We start from the raw sequence: 12,348 nt of genomic DNA, 5'->3' as shown, positions 1-12,348 counted from the left end.
ATGTGATGGCTTATTCCTGGCTTTCCATGGTGAAGGTGTCACTATGGTTCTTCTTCATTGCTCTGAAAGCATCTTGGCATCTGAAAACATTACGTTTCTATCTGGGAGGCTACTCGAGGTGATTTTTATATGGGGATATTTTCTTTGCCTGGTGGGATATTGAAGTTATTTTGTCATTCTGTTTGAGGATTCAAAATTCCAAAATCCCCAAAAAATCAAAATTCAGAATCCAGGATCCCAGTTAATTCTTTCTAGATTAAAAAAAATAAAAAACCCTCATCTCCAGGAAGTCAGAGACAAAGTCTGAGTGAGTTACTCAGGCAGGATGAGACGCTGCAGGTGGATGCTTTTGTGCTGCTTGTGCAGCCACAGCTGATTCAGAACACGCACCGAGGGAGCGCCTGCCAAATCAGCGGGCGTATGAAACTGGAAACAAGCTCAGCTAAAACAGACCCGGATCCACGTCTCCGTCCTCGTGCGCTGGAGTAAGCAGTGAGTCACCAAAATGGGTTGTGCCTTCGCAGTTGATGTGTAGATGAGTGGAAGGATCCTCAAGCTAAGGCTTGCAGAGGGTGTGAGGGGATTCACCCAGTGGGAGCCGGGTGCCCTATTTCGCTGGCTTCGTTTGGAAATCCTAGCTGAAATCAGTTCTAGCCCAATCACACGTGAAAAGCATCCCCAGTCCTCCAGGGAGCTTTATTCATTCACATTTGCTGCTAGGAGGGTTCACGTTACGTTAGGAAACCGTGGTTCTTGACCTCAGAGCTGAATACATGCTTTTAAAAATAGGGATGGAGCAGAAGAAAGGAGAAGAAATAGGCTTCATTTTAAGCCATTGCCAAAACCTGATCTACATGCTGCAAAATATGACATCAGGCTTTCTGAGAAATGATTGAATCCAATTGTTTTTTGGGGGCTCGTGTTGGAAGAGCAGTACGTTGTCTAGGACAGTTGTGGGTGATTCTGTTTTCCATCTAAGCTTGTCTGAAAGAAGCAGCAGGTCATCTCCTGGTGTGCTTTTATGAAGAATTGTGGATGATGAATGCCTGCTGGAAGAGTCACAGTTCCTTCAGTGTAAGAGAAGTGAGAGGGGAGCACAGGGAAACCAAAGGTTATATCCAAAACAAACCTGCACTCTGAATATTTGAGCTCTTTTAGTTGGGAAAAGCCTGACGTGAACACCAAGGAAATATGAACTGCTGAAAAAAAAAATATTCAGAGTTGGTGATGTGTGACTTGCACACGCTTGTTCATGGCATGGAGCTAAGTGATGTACATTGAGATGTAGACTGTGTTTTGGGTGTTTTTTTGGCTTTTTTCACATGACATGCAATTAGGATTTGAGACAGTTCATCGAGGGCCACCACGCTGGGCTGGTGCAGCTGAGGGTGCTGGGCTTGCTCACGGGACAGCCTTGGGGACCTAACATTTAGACCTAAATTAGATTTGATAGAAATCTTCCAAGTTTCTTCAGGCATGAATTTTCCAACGATTCTGGATATTTGGCCTTTGTGCAGGTAGGTGCTTGCTTGTCATCTGTTGCTTAAAAGTGCCGTGACTTGATGTTTACATTTTCCATGCTAGGACAGGAAAATGCCAGATTGGGAAATGACATAAATCATCAGGGTTTTATTGGCTTCAGATCAGTGGACTTCTGTAGACTTTCACTGGGTGAAACATGGCCTTAAGACACATCCAACTTTTTCTCCCCGACCATTCTGCTCAGAAATTCCCAGCCCCCATCCCAGCAATGGCAAATTTGGCAATTTTCACCTGGAAACTTCTGCTTAGTTTGGTACTGCTCAGGGCTAACCGACACAAGGTATTTTCCCATAGCTGGCACGAGACTGATGGCAGAAAATGAGTGTTCGTATGGCTTTGGTACGCATTCGTGGTATTTGATATAGTCACTATTTAAAACATCTTTTGGATCTTAGCATTGCTGACACAAAAATGTTTCATCTGGTGGACTTATTAAAATCAGTAGGGCTCTTTGCGTGCTTAACCTCAAGTATTTCTGGTTCTCAGGATGGAAGGAATCTGCGCATCCAATCAAGGGATGAAGGTTTTCGAAGATAACCTTATGAAATTGCCATCTATTTTAAAGGATGTTTGCTCTGAGCACCTTCACTTACTACAGACAAAATCTGTGTAAAAAAAATAAAAGCATAAATGTTATCAGTGGGGAATGCTGCCTTGATGTGTTTTAAGACATCTTTTAAAAGCCTTTCGGTGGAGATTTACCATAGTTCTTTCCTTCCCCCTGTTTTGCAGATACTGTGAGTAAGGACACCGAACCCAAAGATCCGTATCCCACTCCAAGAAAGATTATGGCTGAACCAGACTACATAGATGATGACAATCCTGAATTAATTAGACCTCAGAAATTAATTAATCCTGTGAAGTCATCCCGGAATCATCAAGATCTCCATAGAGAGCTGCTTATGAACCAGAAAAGGTAAAAGCCTAAAACGCATGTGCGCCATCCCTTGACCCCAAAAGCACAGCTTGAGGTTTAGTTTCATCAAAATGACACATTTTACCCAAAACCTAGCAGGTGCATTTTGTTGATTGAAATCTTGTAGAAGAAAAGACTGATTCTTAGCCATGGTATTCGCTTGAATTTTAATAAATTGGTCTGGTCCTTCTTTCTGTGATAATTTTACCTTCTTTTCTTTGTTTAATTGTTAATTTAAATTAACAATTGAAGTGTTAATTTTATTTTCAAACATCTTTGCTATCACTGTAATGTTGGATCATTATTTTCAGTATAAAAGCTTTGCCCATGTTGGCCCTTGATTGTTTCCTGTTGCACAATCAGTGGTGCCTACACCAGCCCCAGGTGGGGTACTTGCAAACTCACAGCCAAACCTGTGTAGGCCAAAAAAATCCAAAGAATGGTAGAATAATAGCTGTGTAAGAAAGCTGTAGACTGCCCCACTGTTTTATCTAGGTGTTGATCCAACTGTAGGCCTTCCATGTTTGGTCCACCACCAGACTGCGTAGAGGATATTGAACACAAGATCAGCTGTTGAAAGGCGAAGCCCTGTAAAAGCTTCTTGTAAAAGATTTTTCACTTTGTTTTTGTGAATACTCCCTAAGGGTCGGTTTAATAAGGAAGCAGTTCAGTTCTCCCCTATCGTATTTTTTATTTCAGGCACTGTAATTTGTCCTGAACTCTTAACTTTATCAGGTATTTGACAAAATTCAGTTGTTGAACATTTGATGTTGATCATCAAATCTGCAAGTTTTCACCATTTTCTTTAGTCAAAGAAATCCTAAATTTTGTTTCAGATGAAGTTGTTCTCTGGTTACTTGATCTTTCTTACAATGCGGTGTGGTAGTCGGGGGCCTGCTCTGCTGCCGCACAAGTGTCTCTTTGTATATTATGCAAATTGTGCTTCCTCCTTTCCGGGGTGGGATGCACAGCTGTTGCATTATATATTGCTTTTGTAGAAGTAAAGAGCTGGAACTTGATTTCATCAACTTCTGAGATGCAGGGACTCAGCCTCGAGGTAGCTGAGGGTTTGTTATTAAATCTCTCCAACAATGGAGGACTCATTTGAAAAACATACTACGAGAACAAGCACCTGACTACACAAAGGAGAAAAAAAAAAAACCTCCAGGCCTGTGAGACTCCTCCATTTAAACAAACAGAAACAAACATCTATGTAAATGAGTGATATGCCAATATACTAATTGTTATCTTGGTGTCAAAAGCATAATCCTTCATGGCCATCCTAGCAACAATAAGGGAAGACTTGGTGTCTTCCTACCTATTCTGGCAGATGAATTGGAATTTACAATTCATGAATCTGATTTATGAATCCATTAATAACATACATAATTTGAGTCCTAATCTAGACCTTGGAACTCATGTTCCTTGGCCAGTTGCATCTAGTGGAAGAGTAGATCATTTAATGACCATTTTCACGTCTCTTCTGATAACTTGAATGGTCAAGAGGATTACGGCTGTTGCTTTGGCTACTCCAGCACAGCTGGATTTGTGTGTTCGTCAGAAAAGTCTCATTCTGAAAACATCTCTTTTTTTTCCCATCTGCTATGGTGGTATTTTGAGAGGAGAAAAAGTATTTTTTTCTAATAGCAAAATCCTCACAAATGCTAGGCTTTGATACTTAATTCTAAACAAACAGCATTTCTTTAGTGTTGAAGGAGTAGAAATGTTTTACAGAATATCAACTGAATTGGAAGAAAGTGGCCTAAATAGGTGTTCGTCCTATTTTTTTTGTTAATAGGATTAAACTTCAAAGTCAGTTCCTAGCACCACGAAGTTTATAGGCATGGAAAGAAAGAAAGGTGTAAAGTTCCCCAAATTACAACCTTGCTCTGAATGATGTGGAGGCTTCACTAAATTAAGTCTGTGGTGTTGTCTTTTTTTCCTTTTAAAGTGCATGAAGGTATAAAGCATTTGAAAACTGTGGAGCTTGTTTTCTTCTAGAAGAATATCCTATTACACCAAACAGTTGTGCTGCCCTCAGTATCTGCTCTTCTTTTATTGTGGTTTTGGTGAGCTGCAGCTGTTAATTTGAGACTTGTATTTATTGGTGCAGAAATGCAATACTTTTTTGAGGGTTTCACCAGCAGAAAAAAAATGATATTTTTGAAAACAGGGTTAGGCTTCTGTGCTTTATGCCATGCATTTTTTAATGGTAGAAGGTATTTCCCCATGCCAACATAGCTTCTTCATGCCTCCTGTAAGCAGTGTCTGTTGGATCTTGAGCCGATGTAGTTATTTACTAGTCGTTATTTACCAGAAGTGGTAGATGTTTTGGAGATGTGAAGATCAAGGTAGTGGTAACTCAAGGCATAGGTCACTCATGTTAACTTATTTTTATTTATTAAGACTCGGCCTTAGCTCTGCAGACTGCCTCTTGCAGGGACATTAAACCCATCAGCTCTAACTTGTGGTATAGCACAGTTTAGTCTAGACTAAACTTCTTGGATTTTTTTTTAGCAGAAAAATCATAAAGAGGTGATTCAAGACTCCCAGTTAATCCAGTAGCAGCCTATTTGTTGCTTATCCCTTCTAAATATGGGATTGAAAGCAAGTTCAGATATCTTTCACAGATCTGACTGCCGATCCCATTTGATCAGGCTGAGGGGTCTTCTGCCAGTGTTAGTTGTCCCCTTTATTATAGCTAGAGCACATCTAAATCAGGAAAAAGTCATGTTACTTAGCAGCTTTTGTCTGCTTCATGGCTATCTTTATTGCCAGTCACCAGCCTGGAAGTTCCCATTGATCCAGCTCTCACTTACCCAGCAGTAATAATAACGGCAAAAATCAAATTGCTCCGGCTTTTCTCTACCTGACTTATTTTAATTATATTTTAGCTATTACAAATTAGCACGGAACATAAAATATTAACACAATCCTGTAGCTTCTGTTGCGTTTGGGGAATGAGATATTAGGAGAAATATGGAGCAGCATTTGGTGTTGCTAAATATTTGATTTTGCTGCCAGGAGATGTACAGTGATAGAGTGGCACATAATATATGGAGTCGGTCAGAGATGGCACCATAAAATGGCATTTGAATATATTATTAAACACGCAGTCAGATACACGTGTTACGGAAGAATTAGGCACCCACATATTAAGTAGGGAAGGGGTATAAATACTGGTTTTTGAAAGCTTATGCAGATTATTGAATTTCTTGATTAAACTTAATGCCAGATGTATTCATATAATAATCGTCACGGGGAAGATGACAAGAACAGGCATGTGTTGGGTCTTTTTGTAGTAGTTGGCTTGGAAAATATTTTGTGCTGAAGGGACTCAGAGCGTTCAGTTGCTGTACTAGCTGAAATCTTGTGAGAGGAAGGATCCTCCGTCCTTTGTCTGGTCTCCAAGGTGACCGCAACTTTTTTTTTTATTTGGGGTTTTTGTTGTCTTAGCCTCTTTCTGTGTGATTCTTAGTGTAGCCTGGGAGCTCTCACTGTTCTCAACGGAAATAACTTGGCAGCCAGGCATGGCTAAAGCTCTCGTATTTCCAAGGAAAGACAGAATTCATGATTTCCAGGAACAATGTGACAAAATCCAGAGGGACACCGTGTTTTAGTTCTGCCCATGCAGTCTTCTCTGCACATAGTACCCTGTGTAGGACTGGCTGAACACAATCTCTCTGAATTATCAGCTGTCAAGGGAAGTGCTTTTTTTATCCTTGCTGTTGTTTCTTTTTTATTCCCCCTCCAAAATCTGTTTCCAGCCCTGCTAGTGTCTTGATTTTTGATGTTTTTTTTAATCTGTTTTTCTGGAATGGAGAGAGCAGAAGGAAGACTGACTATGAAAGCCATGGCAGTGAATTATCCAGGAGAAATACTAGCATGCATGTTGCAGGGAAATATTCTCAATAATAACATGGCTTAAATTTCAGTTTAGGATTTAGATTAGAAACCAATAAAATTTCTGCCCGTTTTTTCCTTTTAATTAATTATTTGTATTTCAAAGTGCCTACATAGGCAGCCAGTTGACTGGAGAAAAACTGCCTACAGTTCTGTGTGAATTTACGCGTATTAAAAGTGATCTCTTTCTCCCTTGTTTCCCCTGCCCCCCTACTCCTCCTATTTAATTTTAAGGGGTCTTGCACCTCAGAACAAACCAGAGCTACAAAAGGTGATGGAGAAAAGAAAACGAGATCAAGTTATTAAACAGCAAAAAGAAGAGGAGGCGCAGAAGAAGAAGTCTGACCTGGAAATAGAGCTACTGAAACGGCAGCAGAAGCTGGAGCAGGTAAGATGGGAAACAGCACCAACGTTACACATCTCCCTCTGAGCTCAGCACCCCATGCTCCCTTGGTAGACAGGAGAGAAGCAGCAGCAGATTTTTGGCGCGGTTCCTCTGACTGAATGCAGGCACCTCTTTTACAGTGACTCAAATCACACTCTACAATTACCCCTTTGTTTTCACATATTATATAGGAACTCCATGTAGATCTCTGCCTTTGGTCAAATGAATCCTGTTTGGAACAATAGCAGTGTCTGTGGAGCACTGGCCACATGTAACCATTGAAACTGTGGTGAATTAGCCAACTTCTGTAGCCTTTATATCAAGAGTTGATCACTGAGATTGGATGTGAGACTCTAGTGCATCAAAACTAGATGCCTGATGAATAAAACATCGATTGTTTCTTTCTCCTGGGTTGCGTACAAAAACTACGTGACTTTTTAAGGCCGCAAAAGCTCTTTTGAATGAATGAGTCTGTTGGCTTTTCCAAATGAAGGAAAACATTCTCAGACCCCAGGTGGAGAGATTATATGGAGTTGCAACCTTTTGCTGGGAAGCTTACTGCTAAGCACAGGGCCAGCCAAAGGTCTCTGTGCCTCTTAAGGCACTTTGCATATTTGAGAGGCAAATTTTTTTCAGTGAAACATCCCATCAAACAAGTCAGTGTGCATAAAACATTGCATTTACCTTTAAATAAATGAACGCTTTAGAACAGGATCTCCAGTTTTTCTCGACAAAAATCAATTAAATCGAGTAACTCTATTGAGAATGAGGTGTAGTCAAATCAATGTTTAGGTTTAGTGTTTTTTATTATAGTTTTTAACGAGGCATAGAAATATTTTTGGAGGGAGAAAGGTATTGTAATTTGAAGTATATCGTCCTGTCACTGGTCCTTTCTGCTCTTAGAAAGATAAGGCCAGCTTCAAAAGATGCCTGATTTGGAATTGAGCCACCCAAGGACATATGTAGAATAGAGAATTCTCTTAGAAGAGGAAAAGCCTGTCCCCTGCAAACAATGTTGTGACTTTGTAAGCGCTATGGGAATGTCATTAATTAACATGACACACAGAGGAATGTTGTCATGAGCATGTCATGAGCATGTCATGTAACAGAGCATGTTCTTTGTCCGCAAACCAGAGACAAAGGAGAGATTATTTAAGAGAGCTAAACAGAACCAACAACATGGGCCCCATTAATCAGGGAGACCTTGGTTTGTTCTAAGAAAAAGCTCCTTTCAGGAGCTTTTGTTAGTTTTCTGAAGGGTTATTTCTTCCTTTCTGGTGACCTGACCTGTCTGCCTTCACTGAGGATTGCCAAGCAATCCTTACTCTGTGCAGTGGGTAATGCTCTGTACTGGCACTACATAGCTTTGCCCTGCAGTGCAGAGAGTCTGACCTCACAGGGTAACTTTGAGAGCATGAGCTTCAGCTGGGTCAAAAATGTCAGTGAATGGACTTCAAAAAATGAAAAGCTAAGGGCCAAGGAGGAGCTGTATTGATCTCTGTGATAGAGAAGGCAGATCTACCAAAAGATGGTCAAGTTAGATACAGAAATCCATACCTAGGCACTCAGAAATAAATTCTGCAAGTGTGCTCAGTAGTAGCTGTTCACACGTGTTCTCCCACAAGGCACATTTGGTTTCGTCCTGTTCTGAAAGCCAGAGAAAGGAATTTATTTTTTATTTTTTTTTAAATGAAGATGTCCAAGAACTTCCTCAGAAATGCTTCATCTTATGCTCTTACTGGACGAGCAGAGTTTTTGTCCATCTGGCAAAGGCATTTGCAGGCCTGCTGGAATGAGCTGGAGACAAGGATTTGAAAAGACTGATGGTTTATGAGAACAGATACTCCCAAAGAAATACAACTTTACCTTTTCCATGAAAGAAAGAAAGGAAGCAGTTTAAATTGTTATGCATGGCCAGTTATTGAAGCCATTAGCTTTTAGCCTTTTATGTCAATGATCTACTTTATACGCTTTTTAACATGCGGATTCCTTTTCAGCTGGAACTGGAGCAACAGAAGATACAGGAAGAGCAGGAAAATGCACCTGAATTTGTCAAAGTCAAGGGCAACTTGAGGAGGACGGTCCAGGAAGCAACAGAAGCACCAGACTCCTAGAGCCAGCACCTGCTAAGACTTCCAGCTTTCCTGCGGTGGCTGCAGAGAGGCTTTTGCAAGTTGTCTCAGATTTCCTTGTCAAGAGGGAGAAGAACAGCATCCAGCTGACACTGAAGATGAGATTTTCAATTCCTGGGAAGCGTGGATTAAAAAGACTTAACAGAAATGGATCGACTTGCCAAATGCAGTCCTGAGATTGGCGGATGAGGAGTCTGTCTGTCAGTTCAGTGTCACGGACTGCTCTGAAGTGCTCACTCTGAGATTTTAACCAGGGATACTAGGGAAGTTTCTTCAGCGTTGCACTGCTTTATCTCTTGTGATCCTAGTGTAGTGGAGATACACAGATTATATTTTGCTTTAAAACAAAACAAAAGTCCTCCTGTGGTATCTTAATGAAACTTTTCTGTGCAGGTAAATTTCCTCCATCCAGACCTACACCCTGCGTGCGTATCACAATAATTTGTGTTCGGTCAGAATTTTTAGCAAGTTTTGGAGGAGATGAGGTATGACGATCGCTGCTGCCCATCCCCACCGGGATAGGCAGGCGTAGGCCAGATGGGAATGCTTAAAATTCACCAGCAGTGAACTGTTGAGCAGCCTTAAAGCCCAGTTCTCCCTGTTGAATGTGCAGAATTTGGGCTATGAAAGAGCAGAAATCTGATGATCCTCTCACCCGAGAGAATCCAGAAGCTGATTTCTCAGTGTCTTCAAACTTCTCCCTTGAAATGTTGTGTGAAGGTCTGTGCAGTGCTACCTGTGTATTTACTTCTCTCATCTCTCAATGCAAAACAACCTGTCTTCTGTCCTTGTGTTTTGCAATCCTCCCTACTTTGCTGTCGTGGCCTTTCTCCTCCAAGAACACGCTGGCCTGAACGCGGTGTTAGCACATTACTCGCTGAGACGTCTTCAGCTGAAATGAGGAGTCTGGTCTGCCCTCAGTCCCTGCTCAGTTGATGCAGGAACTCGTTGCAATCGCTGCAACAGAGCAGTGTTGAACCCAGACCAAACTGATCATTGCAATCTACCAAAACGGAAACAAAATCCCTAAAGCGAGGCATAAAGTGAACCTCACTTTATCCCGTCCTAAAAGAAGAGGGGAAATGTGTTACCACTGCGCCTTCGGGTCCAGTTCTGTCACCTTCTGCCTTTCTGCGAGTTGCCCCTGTGACTTGCCATTAAATAAATGCTCCTCAGCTTGCAGAGGAATGGCAGAATCTGATCCTTCATGCTTATGACTACTAGACACCCAGGGAAGCCTGGGGTGAGGAGAGGGGAACAGGTGACTCACATAGGGTTATAGGGCTGGGTTCTCACCTGGTGTGGCTGGGTGTGGATATTCGATTTTCAGAGGCTGGGGAAAAACCCTCCTCTTCTTCGACTGGCGTATTCCTGGCTCTCGCTGAGGCTGTGCTCATCCTTATCAGCTGGGGATCTAATCATGGGCTTTGCCTTAGGATGCTAAACGAAATAATTTCTACTCTGTAATTACATTGGGCATAACTGTCGGAGAACACTTTTCCCTGATATCAACAGTGGCGTGTTTGTGTTGTAAAGGTGGGGGGGGGGAGGGTTTGTTGGTTTGTTTTTTGCTTTCTTTTGCCTTTCCTGTAAGTATTGGATGTTTTAAATACAATTTCAGTGCAGCACTTGGGACGAAATGCTCATAATTAGCAATGTTTCCTAGTTACAGGCTTCAATTTGTCAAGATCCAGGCATTTGTTATGAGGGCATAATCAGATCACACCAAATTGAATTGCAGTAAGTGTATTGCCATTGATTCAGATTTGCAGCGTGACTCACGTCTGGGAGATTAAACGTGAAGATGCTTTCCCAGGCCGTTCTGATCAGGGGCATGCAGCAGACAAAGGCCAAATGTAAGACTTTTCCACGGCTTTTCTCAACAGAGGAACACCCGGAGTGCTGCAGATGCTTCCCTCCCTCCCTCCTTCCCTTGCTTCCTCTGTTAGGAGAGGATTTTCCTTTCTGGGCAGCACGTTATTCAAACACTTGCACTGATGGAGTTCGTTTCGTACTGCTGATGGCTGAGGCAGTGCTATGTGCTGGATTTCCTTGCCACACTCACCTTTAGCCATCCCCAGCCTAAAAAACTTCACGTCTGTCGGCTTCCACTCTGCAGTTAACCTCCTGCTCAGCATGGAAGTGTCTCAAATCAGTGAGGAAACCCTCCCCTGGCTTGAGAAGACCATTTCTTCTCAGCCCCTTGTCCTCCTGTGCAGGCACAGCAGAAGGTGGGTGCAATCCACATGCCACCAGAATCAGTGGGGATGCCGGCTGCTCCTTAACTCTGGTGAGTGCTGGGCTCGAGGCTGAAAGTCTGCTGCTTTCTCTCCTCATCACCTCGTGATTCAGGTGGAGTTTCTCTTCCTGAAACACAGGAGGGCAGAGAACTCCCTTGTACATCCAGTGTGAAGCAGATTTTTTGTTGTTTGTTTTCACTTGGAGTTAATTCTGCGTACAGCCACAACATCAACGTGTCTGCTACGGCATCTCTGAACCCTGCTGACCTTGTAGTGTAGGAATCAAGCCACCCACATCATTTTGACAAGCAAAAGCTTGTCTTTAAAGTCAGGATCAGGCTAGAAAGGGCAACCCAACAGTCACACCACGAGTGTCCTGTGCAGCTCCTCAAGAAATCCCTTGCCAGTAAGCGATCCCCAGCCTGCCCTTTAGCTCCGTGGGATTTGTAGCAATCCTGCAAATACTTCAGCGATTTGGAAATGGCTCACTTTTACCACTTTTGCCTCTAATAAGGCAGAACTTTTTAAAAATTCTCGCTTTTGATAGTACGGTAGTAAATTTTTAGAACTTTTTGTGGCTTTAACCTTCTGTTAATATCTGCACTTGTTTGAGTGTACATATATAAATATATATAAATATAAAAAGGGAGCCTTAATGGATTTGTTTTCATAATTTAATATTTTTTGTATTTGCTCTTGTATAATTGTTTTTAACTAAAAGTATTACAGAAACGAGGAACACTTAGAACCAAAGCTATGCTTAATAAAATCTACTACATGCTCGGAGAGTGCGGTGCTGTCTGTCACGTCCTGCTGAACCCAAAACCTTGGGGACCGCCCTGAAATAACCCAACTTCCTTAAACCACGGTGTGCAGGCAGGAGTATCAAGAGCGTGGTGGCTTCTGGGTCCTTACAACTGTGTTTGTATATGCAAAATTGTTGCTAAAATTAGGTGGCGGAGGTTTGCCTCTGGGTTTCTGGGGCTTGGTGGAGAGACTGCCCTCTGCTCTGCTGAGGCTGCTCAGGCACAGCCAAACCTGTTTGGAATTATCCTTTGATATTTCACCCCAGCTCCAGAGAGAAAACGGAGCAGAGGATGTTTGATCTGCTGTAGCTGCAGGTCCAGGGGAAAAGACGATCTTCCTTCTGTGCGCTTTTTCGGATCGCATGGAGCCAAAATGTTTTGTCAAGGGGCTTTGCAAGCACAGGCCTGCTGCCCAGGGGTCTTG

The 12,348-nt window shown here is 42.3% G+C and overlaps 1 protein-coding gene across 6 annotated transcripts in view; it reads left to right on the top strand.

The window, feature by feature from the left end:
* FAM107B (family with sequence similarity 107 member B) overlaps positions 1-11,904 on the top strand; it is a 54,770-nt gene extending 42,866 nt beyond the window's left edge. For all 6 annotated transcript variants that reach the window (XM_027460374.3, XM_072024838.1, XM_005018823.6 and 3 more), the window contains 3 exons: positions 2,275-2,458; positions 6,596-6,749; positions 8,744-11,904. In XM_027460374.3, coding sequence (XP_027316175.1) covers positions 2,331-2,458; positions 6,596-6,749; positions 8,744-8,860 — 399 coding nt within the window. In that variant the 5' untranslated portion in view covers positions 2,275-2,330 and the 3' untranslated portion in view covers positions 8,861-11,904. The remainder of the gene's footprint in view (positions 1-2,274; positions 2,459-6,595; positions 6,750-8,743) is intronic.
* Positions 11,905-12,348: the final 444 nt, after the last annotated feature.

This window comes from Anas platyrhynchos, chromosome 1, assembly GCF_047663525.1.
Source record: "Anas platyrhynchos isolate ZD024472 breed Pekin duck chromosome 1, IASCAAS_PekinDuck_T2T, whole genome shotgun sequence".
NCBI classification, from domain to species: Eukaryota; Metazoa; Chordata; class Aves; order Anseriformes; family Anatidae; genus Anas; species Anas platyrhynchos.
The sequence above is the reverse complement of the archived record's forward strand: the minus strand, read 5'-3'. Positions and strand labels throughout refer to the sequence as shown.